This window comes from Dermacentor albipictus, unplaced genomic scaffold, assembly GCF_038994185.2.
Source record: "Dermacentor albipictus isolate Rhodes 1998 colony unplaced genomic scaffold, USDA_Dalb.pri_finalv2 scaffold_74, whole genome shotgun sequence".
Classification (NCBI taxonomy): domain Eukaryota; kingdom Metazoa; phylum Arthropoda; class Arachnida; order Ixodida; family Ixodidae; genus Dermacentor; species Dermacentor albipictus.
In genome coordinates, this window is record NW_027225628.1 from 95,620 (window position 1) to 114,492 (window position 18,873).

Below are 18,873 nucleotides of genomic sequence, written 5' to 3' on the forward strand. Positions count from 1 at the left end.
TGATTGGGATTCATTGGAGACCTAGAATGGAGAGGGGACCTAAGAGTTTGCCAGCGACAGTTCCAGCTCCTGCGCCCTGGCTACGGTACCATGGCAGTGCTCCAAGGCCTCAGTCCAGCCTTGTGAAGCCATCACCTGCCACCATTCAGTGCCACAGAGGCAACCGCCTAGCCCCGTCATCGACCAGGCGCACTACAGAGTACGACCATGTCCTGCACCACATAAGCCATAGGTGCCCTGCCACCATTGTGGAAACCAGCCCCGTCAAGCAACATCGATGAAGGCTGAGGTCTGTGCCTCGTAAGCCTCGGGTGCACTGCCACCAATGCAGAAACCAGCCCAGTCAAGCGAAATCGATGAAGGCTAACGTCTGCACCACGTCTGAGCTACAATGACAGCGTCTTGTGCACGTCGTAATTGTCAGACTGCTTGTTCTTTACCTTATCAGGAACTGAGAGACTGTAGCTTAAGTGTTGGAGTGTTGTGTATTACTAATAGCTAGGACATAGATTTAGCACATGTTTACAAAGTTATTGTTTGTAGTATTTGTCGTCTTTTTTTACTCGTATTTGTTATATAAGTGTTTTTTTTTTCTATCATGTACACGCTGTCTCCTGTCAGTTTCTAGAGTGCCCAAATTCGTGACACTACTTGACAACAGCAAGCAATAACACTGGCTGAAGCAACAAGACCACAGCAGGATGAATCAAATGAACACGCACTTGAGCTGGCCTCGGGTGTCCTCCAGGTCCCGCTCGAGTGCCTCGATGGTCTCGAAGAGCTCCTCAGCATCATCTGCATCCAAGGCCGCAGGTGCTGCTACGTCCTCGGCCATATTTGGTGCAAGGGAACCAACATGAAGCCCTTCACCTCCACTTGCATGGTGCCACCGCTCAGTGAGCCGACGAACAGCCTCTTTGCAGCGAACATGGCGCGATTCCAGCTGCAATGGCACCACTTCAATGGCAACAGCCGAGAACTTAAGCGCATTCAGCGACTCCTCAAGCATGGACATGGCTGGGCAGATGTTGACTACCAGAGAGACTTGCCCACGTGTAGTGAAGTAGGCCTGCATCACCTACAAAAATCCAGAGAAAAAATATGCATATCCAAGGCACACCTTGGAATCATATCTGAAGCAACACCTATGTGGAACAGTTCATTGAATGCTACACAACTAAATAACGCATCCAATTGTACATTTTCATCCTATGCAACATGTAATGTCAAGCAATCTTTAAAATTAAATTATGGGGTTTAACGTGCCAAAACCACTTTCTGATTATGAGGCATGCCGTAGTGGAGGACTGCGGAAATTTCGACCACCTGGGGTTCTTTAACATGCACCTAAATCTAAGTACACGGGTGTTTTCGCATTTCGCCCCCATTGAAATCAACGTTACTAGATTACTTTCAGTTGTCAAACTCCACCGCGGAACCTGACCCCTTTCTGTCGCGCCCGCGGTGTGGCGCGCGCGACACTGTCGGCCCGAAGGCGGGTGGTGCGAACAACGTTTGTGCATGTGGACAGACACCCCGATGCATGCAGAAGCGTGCCACGTTTTGCTCGTGTTTCTTATTTGTGTGCCAGGAAAATGCTGCTCGCCTTGTGAGCAAACATACCTGCGGTGGAATAATTAAGCGGCAATGAAACAAGAAAAAACATGAGAAAGACACAAAGTGATAGAAGGAGGGTGCAGCGCTCTTCCTATCACTTTGTCTGTTCTCACTCCTGTTCTTTTTGTGTTATTAAATATTATTTATTTATTTATTTATTTATTTATACAATACTGCAGGCCCAAATGAGGGCCCAAGCAGGAGGGGCAGAATACATAAATATTTGCGTATGCACGTACTTATATATACATACAGAAATGAAAAGAAAATACAAAAGCAATGCAACATATGTAAATATTATAAGAAAACAAAAAATGAAAGCGACGACTAATAAGAGTAAGAGAAGGTACACTGAAGGAAGGCAACTTGACAAACATTAGAACAGTATCACACGCATATATGAGCACTGGCAACCACTATCGAGAGAGGGAAAAAAAGTACCAGAAGTTGAACGACCGCTCATTGCAAAATACTGAATAGAATAAGGATGATGTGGAAAGTATTATACAATATTCACGTGTAAAAAAAGAAGAAACAGTAACAAGGTTTGCCCATATGGCAATACCCCCAGTATCAAAGATACAAGCGGTCAATAGAATCGGTGTTTATCAATTGTGATAATGGCAGGCTGTTCCAATCTGTTACAGTGCGAGGGAAGAATGAAAACTTGAAAAGGTTAGTTCGGGTGTTATAAGGCGTCAAAGAATCAGCGTGACGATGCCGTGTTCGGCGCGCTGTAAGTGGTTTAACATAAGCCTGTGGCTGGAGGGACAAACAGTTGTTTTTAAGCAAGAAAAGAAATTTCAGTCGTTGTATTTTCCTGCGTAGTTGTAGCGTTTGGATATTATGTTGAATCATTAGGCTAGTAGGAGAGTCACTCAGTCTATATTTATAAAAAATAAACCTGACAGCTTTACGTTGGACCATCTCTAAAGTGTTAATGTTAATTTTCTTATAGGGATCCCACACAATGCATGCATATTCCAGTTTCAGTCGGATGAGTGAAGTGTAAGCCAGTAATCTAGTACTAGCATTCTACGTCAAAATAGTGTACCAGACCACCACCTTTGAACTTCGTGCGCATTTCCTAAGGGATATAAAATTGTTATACTAATCATGTCAGGTCATCAAAGATTTTTTGGAACTGCTGAACTTGACAGAACAGAATGCAATTAAAAAGAACCTGAAGCTTTTTGCATCACAACAAACGACAAAGTCGCTGCGAGTAACTCTGATGTCGATGTTAGACATTGTCGATGATCTGCCGCGTCCAGGTGCGCTCTATGTTTCGACAGCCAAGGTACATCAAGATCCACTGGAGGTAAGGCACACTGTTCACATTTGTTGTGCTACATTCACATTGCACTGTTTTGCTAGGAAATTCCCTCACATGTTTTTTTCAGAAATACATTAGACTAGTGCGTTCCTTCGGTTGAGATGAGTCCCATCCTACTATAACCAACTTCACGCAGATATTCCGCCTTCTAAGCCTGTATACACCTGTTAAAACAGCGCTACGTGGTAGCGTGGACGGTGTGCCAGGACCTGTGCTCGTCGGCATCAACGACACATTCAAGCAGACGAGAGAAGCCTGCAAGTAAAAAAAGTAGTCTTCGCAATGCCATTGAGGCGACGTTGATAAGTTGCCTGGAGCGAAGCAGCTAACCAGAATGTGCTTGCAATGAGCATAGCAATGAGCAATGAACATAGGGGACAATGTTGTTTATTACCTGTGCGGATATGTTATTCGTAAAGTCACAAAGGGCGCCCCATGTGATCTATTCATAGCGGACATAAGCTTTGAAACCCCAGCAGTAGGCTGCGACAGTTACTTGAGTGCAGAAGTCTCAAGCAAGGTTCCTTAAAGCACCCGACGCCAAAGATGCTGGGCTTTATGAAGACTGCTAACAAAAGTGTGTCGGCTTCCCTGGATGCGGCAGGCCTTTGCGGAGAGATATTTTGAAGGTTTTAGATTATCTAGAGGGGTGCTGCCTCCCTCTTCTCGGTTGTGCAGCGCATATGTTCGCGTTCACGTGCGAAGTACTGAATTTCTTCATTGTTATGCGGATGCAGTTTTACTCCGGGGATACAAACTGTCAACTAGAAAGCAGTCACAAGGTAGCTGTAGCAACCAAGAAAGCGCGTCTTTTGTGAATATCGATGCATAATGCTTAGATTCATCAATCCGGCGTTGTACTGGTCCTATTCTTTTTTTCATGTGTACATAAAACATGCCACTAACGAAAAGCCTCACTCTCCTCTTCATTCACCTATTAGCTGCTTTTTACAGAGTGCACAATGTAAAAAGGCTATTCTTTGGATATTTAGCGCCACGAAGTGCAGCAAACAAAAAAAAATTGTGGCATTTGAGTCGGCGGCGCGCTGCTGCTTTGGGAAGCTTCCGCACCCAACCGGGCCAACCATGGCGGCAGCGCCACCTCGCGAGAGGAGACGGCAGAGGGTCACCTTCTCGCGCCGCTCCCAGGCGGAGTTTTACAACTGAAAAGTATCTAGTAGCGATGCATTGAAATGTGGCCGCCACGGCCGGGATTCGATCCCGCGACCTCATGCTCAGCAGATAGCCACTGAGCTACCACGGCAGGTATCAAGCAATGTTTGAAGCTGTGAGCCGTGTGGTGCATGACCATAATCTCACGGACTGGTTATGCACTACCATCATGCATAACTAATGCTGAAATGCAAATACGAATTCAGGTGGATGCGCAGTGCAATGCGCAAGCAATGTTGGATGCTTGTAAAAGGAGGAAATGGCGAAACAGTGAGACCTCATTAAACTGTAGTTAGCCGGAAAAAGTATACGCTAAACGGTAGTACTGCTTAACCGAAATAGGGCAAGATTGCCCACTTACTTATCAAAAATGGAACTATGAGAGATTGTGATGAAAAGGCAGAAATTATGCAGTATTTATGCACTTCGCGTGACAAAAGCATGTTATTTTCATCTGATGCTGCGGTGGGCTAGCAGCAACGACGACGGCCTCAAACTCACTCAAGCCACGAGCCAGCTTTTTCACCAGCCCCCTCTTTTCGTCGAACACCCTGGCTGACGGTAACGCGCAACATGTGCCACTGCCAAGCCTGAATCACCCGTGCTGTCGCTTTTCGTGTCGTTAGGCGACACTTCGGCGATAACAGAGGCAACGATGGCGAAAAGTCGAACCTCATAGCCGACATATTTCCAGTTGCAGCAGCATTGCCTACCAACTTCTTCGTGTTTCCAAATGCTACACACCATAGTCAACGGTAGATCCCTCTCGCATGCAAGCTCGACTTCTTCATGCCATGTTCGATAGTACGAACAATGTCTAATTTTTCTTCCATGCTGAGCGTCCCATTTCTGTCCTAGCTTGCCCAACACCACAACACGGGCCACAACGCTCCGACTCTGGCAAGGCACCAAAGTGATGATGTGGCTTCACCCTTACAAGCGCCCTCTGCGTTTACGCTTGGAGGCCATTCTGACCTCTCAGAATCGTTCTGCTGGGCCGACATACTGCCATGATTTTGTGACGAAAAGTGGAAACACTATGTGCTAGCCAATACATATGCAATAAGCTGGTACGGTTTACGCAGATACAAAATGCATTATGTTCAATAGTCGCCGAATTGATAAGTTCACTTTAACACTTTTGAAACGAAACTACTGTTTAAGCGGGTACAGTTTAACGAGGTTTTACTGCAATAGGTGTGCGCACAAAAGCATGACATATATTTGGCTGCATTAAACAATTTATATACCTCTTGGATTACAATAGCATGTACCCATTCTGGACGACTGGCCAAGAATGGGCACATAGCCAGTGGCACATATCCAATGGCTAGATTAAATAAAATCAGGTAAATCAAATAAGCCATTGAATATTACGCGCCACTCAAAGAGGCAACCACATGCATGCAATAATCAAGCGAGGGCAAAAGGTGACTTGACAGGTGGACCGTAATATTTTCTCGAATTCACTTTGTTAATGGAAACTCGTCAGGAAGTGATACATACTAGAAATCTTTGGTAACAAAGGAAACAGTTTACTATATTCAAAGCATCAATACAAAAACGTTTTTTCTCTGTCCCTTGGTCCTATCTGGCCATCAGTCTGGGCCACTGTCCCTCCGTTCAAGTTGGGGAGACGGTTTCCTCCTCGCTTGCGATTTTTTCTTTCTTTGGACCCCTCTTCATTCCCAAGGTTGTTTTTCAGTTTTTTTCCCGAAGACAGCCCCGTTTCATTTCTTTTCTGCATTTTTCTGCAGACCCTGTCACATCGAGGTGTGGGACAACTTCGTGGACGCAACATCGCAAAAAGTAGCAATTCATTCTTCTCTGAATATGTGCAATCATACTACCCTTGTTAGAAAGAACCGCAAATGTTCACAAGGTCAACATTTTAGACGGAAAGTACTAGATCTAATTTTAACCCTTATAGGGTTAAATTTTTCCACAAAAGCTGTGCTCCTGTGGTGATTGTCTTAATGCAGATTCCAGTATTAGGAAGCTATTGAAAACTCATGAATACAGCAAAAATGTATTGCAAGCAACATTTTGTCTGTTTACTCGCACCAACAGTATGCACACGACTCCACTACACGAAGAGATCGAGAAAAATGTCCACCGATATTCATGGCTACCAATTTGTTGTCCCAAAAGCACGTCTCACCAGAAGAAACGCTTGAGCAGTTGCTGACAGAAGAGGTAATGCATACGGCCATTTGAAATAACTACTGCACCCCAGTGTATGGGACAACGCATACAGCAACCGAAGGCAAAAAGAAAAAAGATTGGTACTTCAGAACTGATGCTACTGATGAACTGATGCTAAACGATAGCATCTCCTCACACTGCATGCCTTGAAGGTAGCAGACGCTCACGCAAGCATGCGATCGAGTGCTCAAGAGGTAAACACGTTGAGTCGTATGCACTGGTAAGTAGAAACAATTTCAAATAACTTTGGGTGACTCCATAGAGATGGCAGCCCCTTTTAACAACCAGTAGTGTAGAATATGAGTGCAAAATATCAAATATAAGATTGGCGCCACACATGTAGGTCAAGAACCATGTAGGATGAATCAGTGGCGCGTACATGCCCAGCAAAAACACCCAAAGGGTCAAGATACCTTCATCGCCAGCGAAAAAGCATTCCACATAGCCTATGTTACATGCTGCAGCGTCATCTGGCATACAGAAATTAAAACACTTTCGCAGCTCTCAGGTGTCTCATGATGAAACATCAGCTATTTTGTCCTCAGCATGAAATGAGACAAGTCAAAGCCTGAAGCTCATATGCGCAAGTTCCTAATGAAATGGTGATCAATTGATCTATTGCCTGAGGCAAAGCTGGTAGACCCCCGGGGTGGTGCCAGTCGGCTACAATAGTTCATGTTGAAACGAGCTTGGCTCCTGCGAATGTGACTTTCCCTCAAAAGACTTGTTTGCTTTGCATGCAAGTTCAATCACCTTTGCGTAACTCTGCTCTCATAGAGCATACAATATCTCGTCTCACATTAGGTCTGTATCTTTTAGAGAAGCCTCAAGCTAACAAATAATTGGGCAGACTTTATGGCACAATTATTTCATTAGTATGCATAACACAGGTGTGCTCATTGGCGCTACTTTAACAGTCAAAATTTCTTGGAGAGAATTTGAACCCAGCAGACATGCAACAGGCCAAGTGCAGGTGGTGGGGGTAGGCGAAAAAGGCCTTTGTTTAAAAGCACAGCAAAACCCCGTTAATTTGGGAGATTAGAACCGTCCCCTGGACCCTACAGGTGTAAGCATTATTTAATGCAATCAAACTCATTCATTCGGACTTACTTGGACAACTCTCAGATCTCGACAAGTGCCGCAAATGGGCAGCACAAGAGACGAGAAACTGCGCTAGCGCCCAACTGAAACGAAGCAGTGGAGTCTGCATCGCCTCAGTCATCAGTGGAATTCATATGTGAATGACAGCAACACTACAATGCTTTGTCCCTATTTGTGCCTTCAAAGCTTTTTCTTGCATTCACCACCGCGCATAACACAACGTCGGCCGCGTGCCTTCATAGCTGTGTAGTCGCCGTCTATGACTGCATCGATAGCGGCTGCTTCGTCCTCAGCAGTTGCAGCAAACGGTCGTTTCGTTTTGAATAAATGCAAAGTTGTCAAGGATAAAGAGCACTGGCTCTATCGCAATGGACAGATGGTCTTTTGACGACCAGCGCAATCGCTAAAAAATAATGAAAATGTGCGCGCGGTAGTGAAAAGAGCATCTCAGACGAACACGTGCACCGCAACCGTGCTGCGCAGGAAGTCGCAAGGCCTTTATCGCTGGGAGCACTTATCAGTTACTAGATGAGAATAGCAGCTTCCGCACTGCTTTTGAGCAAAATAATAACAGAATTTGCTGAGTCATTCAGTAAATAAAAGCGTGTCGATGTAAACACTTGTTCATTTTCTTGAAACCCTTGATAATTAGACATTCGCTTAATTCGGACACTTTTTCAGTCCCGTGAAATCCAAATTACCAAGGTTTCACTGTACTATGTACGTTTGCGTGAACGTAACTTACAGAAGCCTGTCAAACTGCAGCCATCTTCAAGAGATACACTCAGTTGAACTGGCAACTAAACCTGCCACTTATATATCTCTTCCACGGCATGTCCAAATCCCTTGGCTGTTGACTACACACTTGAAATTGGAATGCAATCAAAAAAAACTTTTCGACATTTTCACTTGCAATGTGCCTGCTGCAGGTATACATACTTTGCATAATGTTTCGATTGTGCAAGAAATAAATAAAGCAACAACCCCTCCTTCCCACTTGAAGACTAATCCATTGTTAGTCTTTTTCATGACCATAAAATGCCAGTGTAAAAGCATGTTACAAGTGGCTCAAAAAGAGCAAAACGGACAAAATTGCTTGATGTCAAGCAGCGTATTACTGAAATGGTGTGAACAAAATCTAGACACGTTACAATGCAATCATACCTGGGTGAGCTTGCTCTCTCGGAAGGGCACTGGAGCCTTCCTGGATGCATCCTTGTTGTTACGCAAGCCCTCCAGGCAGCGGCTGAGCACCATCAGAGAGGTGTTGATGCAGCCAGCTTCGCGAAGCCGTGACCCAGCAGTACCAGTTTTGGATGGCTTCTCCGAACCCGCCAGGTCGCAGAGCATTAACGTGCTGACATGCCAGTTCCGGCTACCATCCCGGCTGTCCACCCCAGAGGCTACGAGTCGCACAGTGAAGACGCAGTGGCTACGGCTCGAGCTGCGGTTCAGCTGCGTCTCGGCAAAGGTCTGGTTCTCGCGTGCCAGGCAGAGCAGCCGATGCGCTTCATCGGCCGAGTGCACAGGCACTTCGACAAGCCCACGCACAAATGCACGTTTGGCCCGGTCTTCACCCAACTTGAGAATGGTACGTCGCTGGCCCCCTTTTTTCTTTGAGGCTACCTCAGCTGATGGCAACAGCAGGTCATAGATGCCCTCATTGTAAATTTCATAGAAGGAAAGCCACAGCAGTGCCTGTTGACAGATGTGGTAACGACAACTATAGAGAGCAACCCTGTGAAGAGCAATAACTAACATACCTCAAACACTTCCCAGAATGTTTCCGCCATGAAAGCATTTAAACCTGTTATCCATGTAGCAATCATACTTTTTGAATTTCAGCACCTACCCACAAGCTTGATGTACACATGAAGTCTAGGATTTCATAGCAATTCCACTTATTTGGGCCACCTTTATGCAAGATAAGCGGCAAAAATGTTACTAATGTTTATCCCTTGCTCACTTTCGAAAGGAACACATGTTGGTTACCTGATGAAGTTTCTTAGCCTGGTGCACATACTGTCAAAAATTGTGAGAATTGCGCAAGAAACACAAACTAGGTGCTGTCTTTATGCCGCCTTTAGCTTCCTCCGCCCATGGCAGGTCATTTGGCACACAAGAAGCATAGCGCTTTCACCACTCTAGATTAATTGATAATAAAACCGGTTTTCATTAGACACAACAAGAAAAATAATTAGACTATCAAAATTACCCTTCTACAATACCAGACAAGCCACTTTTACCATGAGAAGAGGCATGGATAGCCAGAAAAGACAGGTGGTGACACTAATAGTCTTGTCCTGCACCAGCACACCATAATGTCATGAACTGACACTGTCTGCTCAGGCGTGGCTAGTCCACCCCACCCTGCCCACCCCCCTCTTTTTAATCAATGAAGTTTGCCTATACTGTATGAACCACTTCTTCAAAGCAATACTAAAGAGAAACATAATTTAAGCTGTATCAATAGAAAACTATTCTACAATACCAAAAAAACAACTCTTACCATAAATAGACTACAAGGGCCAAAGACTGAATCTAGCAAGCGTCAAGAACTTTATCGAGCCACAATGGGCCAAATAGGGGAATATAACTTAAAGATTCACGATTTCACACTGATATACCGGCGCAGGGGTTTTGGCCTGAAATTCAAACGATAGAAGACTGGTCTTCATTTTCTCTTCTAATAATTGACCTCTTACTGCGAAATTATTGAAAATGTTTTGAAAAAAATACCATAAAATACCAATCAACCCCCCCCCCCTCCCCTATGCAAGTGCCCCTTCCCATGATCCAATTTCGAGTTTTTGTTCACTGCCCCAACATTCCCTGTATTATCCTTATGTCCAGGGGGGTGAGAGGGCATTTGATTGGTATTTTACGGTAGTTATCAGCCTAAACTGATTTAGTATCCCTTTAAGAAATACATCTAAAAACGTGACATCACCCAAAGTTGTTCATCTGATTTATGCCAGTACAACTGCTCCAATTTCGGAATTTATGGCACCTCATCACATCCCAACTTTGGAAAAAGGAAAGCACTTACTGATTAAAATTCTTATATGCTTACTTCCCTCACAAAAACTTAAATTACCTACATGCTGTATCTGCAATTTCACTTAAGTCAAATGAGCCACCGCTATGATAGTAATCTTGTTCACTTCTTTTGCGCACTAATCTTTCGAAATGCTTGTTTAGTGCACAAAATTATGTAATTACGGACTGCCAGCCAATGCTGCACATTTTCAAATTTTGAAGAAAGTGTTTTAATGTGTAAGGTATTTGACAGATAGTATAACCAACTTTCACAATTTATTAATTGCATTCGGATACCTCTTATAAACCACTACTATACCTAAGATACACTGCACTGAATGTGGCTTTCCCATTGTAATTTTTGTAGACACTGTCAAATTATAGCAATTGCTACTTTTACTTTGAGTTCTGATCAGTCCTATAAAAGATTGCCCCGCTGCTTAGTCTTTAGACTGTTTTATGTTCTAAATACATAAAATAAGTATTCTAGAAGAGCCAAAGACTTTACTTGACAAGATTACAAAGCATACGTTGAGCCACAAGAGCTCAAATTTGGGAAAATACTTTGAAATCCACGACTTCAATATGATGAAGTGCAAAATTGATCAATGTGCGAAATTTTTTAAAGAGAAGCTGGCCCTCATTTCCATTTCTGGTGATTAACTTCTAACTGTAAAATTAATGAAAATATTCAGAGGATAATTTACCAGTCCAAATTGATTTATTGCCCACTGAATGTTGACACCACTGCAATAGCAAACTCACCTGTGCGTTCTCACCACAGCCACCGTCACTGCTACGTGACAGGAACAGTGACCCATCACTGTCATTAGCAGGCAGATGGAAGGTGCTGAAGTCTGCAGCACTGCGGGCTCCCTTCTCACCCAACAATTTAGCCTTCTGCAAGAGCACCGAGGCCTCCTCGTCTGCACTGAGCGAGACAATGTCGTCAAAGCAGTCCGGGCGGACTGGTGCACCCTTGCACACCTGAGTGGAGCAAAGGAGAATTCGGGAGACATTCAGAAGATTACAAGCAGATTGTTGGACTGTTGGGAGCTGGTGCCAAACAAGCAAGAGGCCTGCGAGACACAGTAGTGGAGGGCTCCAGATCGATTTTGACCACTTAGGCTTCTTTGCAACCAATGCTCGGCACAGAAGCATTTTTTGCATTCCACCCCAATTAGAATCTGGCTGGGTATGAAACCCAGAACCCTATGCTCAGCAGCACAAAATGTGAAAGCCACTGCAGTAGGTGGGAACACTGGCTCTATCTTATGCACAAGGGGTCCACCAGCCTTAACAGAAAACTTACAGACCCTTGTAGAAATGCGAAGGTTGTGGGTTCGGTTCCCACCTGCGGCAAGTTGTTTTTTTCATCCACTTTAATTTCCATTAATTTATCGTTTCTTTATTTCACTTATTAAGCACAAGTAATTTCCCCTATGTTGTCCTTGGTGTCAGTGTTTGTTGGCTTCTTATGATATGACTAATAAAAATCGGGACTCTCGGTTAACCCCCTCTCTTCTCGTTTAGAACCTTGTAGAGTAACAGCTTAGAGAATTAGCAAGACAGGGAAATGTTGAGGACAGTAGCCTTAAACAATGTAATGTTGTGCCACTACAAAAAATTGCTACAATCTTGGCTAGAGGCCCTGAAAAAAAATTAGCTTTTCCATTTTCTTTGTGTTTAATGTGAAGACTAGGCTAAGCGTGCACCAATTTTATGCATCAGTGATAATAAGCGAGTGTATAGCCTGGTGTTTACAAAATAAATGCAAAGACACCAGCTCTCTCCAAATCTGCCTCATGCGAGCTACAAACTGAATCGCGGATGCTGTGCGATAATTCAGTGGTTAGCATTCCAGCCACAAAAGTGCACATTGCCACGCGATCAATCCGCAACAGCAACAATTGGCGAATAAAGTCTTTCTTTGCCAAATGGTGCTGTGGCCTGCCATGAACAGGCGAAGCTCCAACATGCAATAAGTGGCTGATAGATGTCTGAGTGCTCCAACTTAAGTCCCCATCACAGACTTCACCAGTAAAGCAAACATTAAAATAAGACTGGCTGCAATTGAAACCAGGGGTGGAATTGCTGGAAGAGCTGTCGAAATAATTTTTGGCACAAGAAAAGCTTGGATTTTATTGAATATTTTCATTTTGAAGCAGAACATCCCAAATCTGAAGCACCATAATGGATTAAGTCATGGTCATTTTTACACTACTCCTAAATGCTTACAGGTAAAGCACATCGAGGGGGGTATTTCAGCAGAACCCAGCATCAAAGGGCACGAAGTGTGGCTACTGCAGATGAAGTTTCTCTCGTGCACTCCTTGGCATGAAGGCAACAAGGAGAAAAGGAGGCCAGTAGCTGCTTTAACTGGTAATTCACATGACATGAATGATAACCTTATGTGCAGGCTGCTCTACTGACTGAGAACTTAAGGCCAAGGTAGGGCAGAAATGATTAACAGTGGTTTAACAAGGGATGTCATGGGAGCAAATGTTTTGACCAGGGGACTTCAACAAGGTTTCGGCAAGTCCCCCTAGAGTAATTTTACAAGCGAGCAAACATGCATGTCTGCTTGATATTTTTTTGTCTGGCGTATTTATCTGTTCTGCAGACAAATTCAAAGTGCATGGCACTGACAAGTTGATTCTTCCCAAGAAGCGTTCTTTGCAAGCAAAATAAAAAAAAAAAAACCTGAAGGTGGGCTGTGGGCATCTGGCAAGCTACTCTGAAATAGGTGGGCGTTTTCTTGCTTCATGGTTGAATCCAACGCAGTTGTGTCGAAAACCTCTTATTCGTTTTGATATGCTTGAATGCAAATAACTTCCATGTGGTTTTTATGCTGTTCACAAAAGAAAAAAATGTTTAAATATTCCGATCATAACCCAAATGTGAAAAGTTTTGTACCATTGATGTGCTTTCACACATTTTTTTCATACAGGAACTTGAAGAGTGTCAACTATAAAGTGTTGCCTTACAACATTTCTGCAAAAGATTGTGTCCCTACAAAAAATACAAGGTAAAAAAGGAAGCTAAATAAACAAGTTTTTCCCAAAAAGATCATTTCAGAGAAAAACCTCCAGTCCCAATTTAAAGATTCTTTTGGATGGAAGTCTGCTTATGTCTGGCAAAACATGGGTGAGATAATTTCCTCATTCGCTTTGTTCACAAAATATAATGGACCAAAGTGGCTCATGTTGAGCATGCTACCTTCAGTGCCTTTGCTGGTTGTCTATCAGTTTGAACTGTACATATATCTACAGTGCTGATTTCTTTGCTGCAAAAGAATGTCGCTCTGGTAACTCGTTTTCAATGAAAATGTATTCTCCAAATTTATTTGTGTTGTGTGCATGCTGCCACAGGGCATCAAAACCAGCACCTGCAACGTCTGCCAATTTGGCTTATTGCATTTTGTGAAAAAAGCAAATGAGGAAATATTTTACCCATGTTGTGCATGGCACAAGCAGACTTCCATCAAATTTTTTTTTATTGCGACCAGAGCTTTCTTTTCTTTTATTTTTTGAAAATGAGTTTTTTGGAAAAACTTGTTTATTCAACTATTTTTCTCATCTTGTATATTTTGTAGGAACACTCTTTTGCAGGAATGTTGCAATGGAAATGGTCTATATTTGACATTGCGTTCAAGTTTCAGTGAGAAAAAAGCGTACTAAAATGAGCAGGAAAGCTTTCAACTGAGCTTTTTTTTAATATGCACTGAATTCGACCATGAAGTAGTAAAATATTGCAGTAAGCAGTAGCAGGATACTCACTACCACCTTCAAATTGTGTGTGTGTGTGTGTGTGTGCGTGCTTGCTAGGAATGCTTTGTGGGAATAAAATTATTGGTTCCATGCTGTTTGAATATGCCTATATAACACATAAATAAACCAGACAAAATAAGAATATAAAGTGGACATGCATGTCCGATCTCTTGTGGAATCCCCTGCTTGTCAGAACATTAGCTCCAGCAATATCCATTGTTTGAACACCGATCACTTCAAGCCTTCATATTTTTCCGATCCTCTGTATAGTGTGGGACAGTGCAAGGAAAGAGATAGAAAGCGAACAGTCCCTGACCTGAGGTCCAAGCAGCTTGAATAGTCTGTCAAGAGTGCGAGGCACCACTCCTGGGTCAGTGGGCGGACCCTGCATAGTGTACGTTTTGCCCCCAGCAGTGGGACCATATACAAAGAGCAGCACATTGGCTCCATTCACAAAGGCATCCACTGGATCTCGTACAGCCTCCATAAACAGCTGCTCCTGACTGCTGCCCTCTGGAAACACCTGAGCACATGAATGGGGAGAACATAAAGACGGAGCATGAGGAAACAAGGCCAAGAGTGGAGGCTTGTTTTTGAGGAATAACTGAATGAAAGCTTTAAAACGCTGCACATAATGTTTCCCAAATGAAAAAGCTGACAATGGAGAGGAAAGACAAGCAAGCAGAATGCTGCTCTCTGTGCCATGTCTAACTCATCAGTTTTCACATTGGTAAATCCCCACCAAACAATCCACACTGCTGGGATAAAGGGTGCATGCTTGCACATTAAGTGTACAAACAGACATGACAGCAAAGAATACAAGACAAGGTGAAACCTGTCTGCCTTGCTGTCATGTTTTCTTTTGGACTTAGACAACAAAGTGGTACCTCACCAATTCAGCTTGGCCAGAGAAAGCCTGGCCAAGCTGAACATTGAACTGCTCCTAGAGCAATCAAAAGAGTCACGCAGCTTGAATTCTGCCAGGTCTAAGTTACGTTCCCAGGTCAAGCACAAGAGTACTGTCGAGCGCTCGATATTGACCAGCCAAATGTATAATATGCTGCCAGAGAATTCAAAAGCTATCACTCAGGCTTACCAACAGGAAAGCCCAGTTAGCATAGTGGAGCTCATCACAAAGCATTGCCCAAGTTACGCTCGAAAGATAAAAATAGCTTATGCTTGAAAATGCACAGTGGCAGCAACAGAAGCACTTCTAGCCCATTGAGCCCCCAACTCATGACAAACAAATGTCCTATGACATCGACAACACTCAATACAGAAAATTTTGTGCAAGGTGCTAACAGTGGGAGACAGCAAAATCCTTGTGCTGGTTCGAATCAACCGATAGGCAACACATTCTACTGATATCAGTAAAACCTCAATTATGGAATTTTTCCCAAAATTAGAATAAATGAACCAGACTGATTATTTTTAAGCAGCTTCATGCCTACATTCTGCCATTTGCAAACTTATTGTTCACTCGGTAGACACTGGTTGTGAAACCCACCTTTGTAAAAGTAAAGCGTTTTTGATGCTGATGTTCCAGAGTCGCAGTTGTGGATTGAACAGTTGTATCATCACATGGCTGAAATGCAGGATTTGAGAATGACCTGCCTCCAATTCTAGGTCGAATGCGTAGATAGACCTTCAATGCTGAGCCTGCAAATAAAAGCAGTGTTCCCATTGCATGCGCCAACTCACAGTGGACAACTTAGTTCAACACTTCATTTGCCTTGAAAACAATGCCCTTTCCCAGCTTGATTATTTATTTATTTATTGAACATACCTTACATGCCCCTTGACAGGGCATTGAGTAAGGGGGGTAATAAAAAGTACAAAGTAACTTGTCGGTGTACAACGTATGGCTCAAATTTGCAATTTAACACAAAGGAGAGGAATAGACGATAATGTGGTATGACGGCAAACACAAGGTTAGGCGGGAAAAAGGATAACACGAAGAGAAAAAAAAATATTGGCTGGCATTATATATGGCAAAACTGCACACAAGAACTATAAAGTATACCAATTACAATGACAACAGTAACAAGAAAAGAAACTACAACCAAAGGTAGACTGACAAATATACGGAATCTAGGCGCATGAACAGTTGGCAGGGTTTAAAGGACGCACACTGGTAGGGCATGATAAAAACGCAGGAAATAATGACGTGCACAGTAAAAACATTTATCAATTTAAGAAATGCAGTTGGGCACAAAGTGGGATTCTGGAAAAAAAAAAAGAAAACACGTGCAGTGGTACAAAAAATGACGTAATCTTTGGTTTTAAAGCTGTCAAAATAACAAATAAATATATGGGTGGTATACAGAACATGGCACCGGACGTAAAACAAAATTGGAAAAACTAGTGGCAAGTTTTTATTGCGAAAAGAAAGAGTGCAGGAGTTGACGGAAATTATTGTAAATTATTATTTACGGCCCTGGATTAGAAGCAAGCATCTTGAATTTAGCTGCCCTTTCTGAACCAGCTCTTAAGAGTACTATGCACACTGCTGCACAATTTCATGACGAGCAAGTCCAGAGCAACTCCCACATGCCTCGTAACCCTGTTGCAAACTGAGGAGAAAAGTTCAGCCACAAAGGAGCTCCGTCAATCTCTGTGGCCAATTAAGGCTTTTTTGGCAAAGTAGCATGTAACAAAGGGTAAGGTATTGCCTTTTATTTATTTAAATAATCGTGGCAGTTCTACAAATGTCAACGAAATAATGGCTGTGGGTGGCGTCTTTTCATCACAACATGCATCTTAAGAGAAAGCTGTTGAATTGAAAGCTAGTGAGTGCATTAGAAGCCTTTTCAAATCAAACCCAGGCATATAAATACTGGCATCTAACTTGTACCTTGCCTAATTATGCAAACAAGAGTAATTGTTGAATCTAAAACGGGTAATATACAAATCTGCATGCCACAAATCAAGTAGTGCTGCACCATGTATGCTACCAAGAGCTTGCATGTCACCTGCACTGGCCTCACATCAAGTTGAAGAGCACAATGCAAGGCACACTCGCTGCACTGTCAAAATGAGGGCAAAAGTGTTGCACTGTCTGAACTAGCGTAGAGAACACAGCCAAATCGAAGAGACTACGTGTGATACTGGGCTCAATACAAAATGGGCAACTACACAACATAACGATTAAGGGAGCCCTGAAAAACTTAACCTAAGAAAAATTTGATGATTTGCAGACTAGGCTCGTGTGAACGCGAGCTAAATATGATTGCACTGCATGCAGCGGCACAGGGATATCACAATCTCATGTCAAAAACAGTGCAAAATTGCTTAATCTCTCGTTTGCAGTGTAGTGAACAGCTACATTACGATCAGTCAAGCAGGCGCAACAGGTATTGGCGGATTTTGCAACTGCGAGTAAATTCTCAGTAATACTGTAATAGTTCATATTGAGTTAAATGAAGAATACACGTTTGCGATCTCAAAGAGACTAGAAAAATATCTGCAGTTCTGGTCCATATACATCCGTTGTATGTAGGTGCCTCTGTAAAGCATGCCCTCCATGATTGCATTGGCGTGCTGTGTTGCATGGATACCGTGGCCAAAATGATGCAACAAGCCCTCTCATCGGCGAGATGATCCGACAACTGCATACGCTGACTGGTCTCTAAGCGACATAGCTTCAGGAAACCAAGCACCCATCTCATCTCGCTAGAGTGTCTTACACATCTGAACCTCAAGTAGCATCAAAAATAATAAAACGTAAGTGTTCAACTTTCGCTCACGGCCTTGCCCCCCTGTGAGCTTCCAGTGCGCCAGTGGAGACAGAAAGAGAGAAAGCCATGCATCGGTGTGATAACTATCTTCACTTATACTTGAAGGATTCAAAAACATTTTTTCAGCAGGCGATTTGTGAGGTGATGTTCTTTAATAGTAAAGCCATTCTTCTAATAGTAAAGCCTTTTCTAGGTAAAGCACCTAGAAAAGCTTTTCAGGGCCCTTTTAAGGCCTGCAGAACGAAAAAGTCCAAAGTGCAGAGCAAGCAAAAACAAAGAACTGAACACTCCCATTCAGTAAGCATAACGTTCTTAGACAAAAGCACTCTTAAAGGGACACTACAGAGAAATAATTTGAGCTGTGTTAGTAAATTATCCTCCCACAATACCAAAACAGCCACTCTTAGAGGGACAAGATGCATGGCAAGCCTGAAAAGACAAGAATGAAATGGGTGACATCGCCACCTTGAAACTTCCCAGCCCTGCTAGCTGCAACATCTCCTCAGGCATAGTTAAAATTTTATCAGTAATGTGTTGCTTTGTTTTCTAAATGAGCCACTACTGAACTCAAGCTTCAAGAACTATTTCTGAAGCACAATGGCCAAAAAGTCAAAAAAATAATTTGTAATCCATGATGTCGCACTGATTTACCGGCCCTGGCGTTTCGGCACGAAACTCGGAAATCAAAGTTTGACCATCATTTTTTCTTGTAATATTCAGCCTATTACCGTGAAATCAGAAAAACTAGAGCAAGAATACTTGATCAATCTAAACTGATTCAGTGTTTCTCTTTAGTATCCCTTCAATAGCTGATGCTGTAAGATGAACAGTATAAAGCAATCAACTATTCACTTTGGTACAGTTGCGCAGAGTTGATAATCTAATAAGGCTGATT

General features: G+C 43.0%; 1 protein-coding gene across 2 annotated transcripts in view; it reads right to left on the minus strand.

The window, feature by feature from the left end:
* The window catches only part of LOC139053117 (kinesin-like protein KIF20A), a 68,502-nt gene that overhangs the window by 46,748 nt on the left and 2,881 nt on the right, over positions 1 to 18,873 (minus strand). For both annotated transcript variants that reach the window (XM_070530275.1, XM_070530277.1), the window contains exons 3-7: positions 15,749 to 15,900; positions 14,558 to 14,764; positions 11,237 to 11,458; positions 8,597 to 9,130; positions 723 to 1,078 (exon numbers count right to left, since the gene is read on the minus strand). In XM_070530275.1, the coding sequence (XP_070386376.1) occupies positions 723 to 1,078; positions 8,597 to 9,130; positions 11,237 to 11,458; positions 14,558 to 14,764; positions 15,749 to 15,900 (1,471 nt within the window). The remainder of the gene's footprint in view (positions 1 to 722; positions 1,079 to 8,596; positions 9,131 to 11,236; positions 11,459 to 14,557; positions 14,765 to 15,748; positions 15,901 to 18,873) is intronic.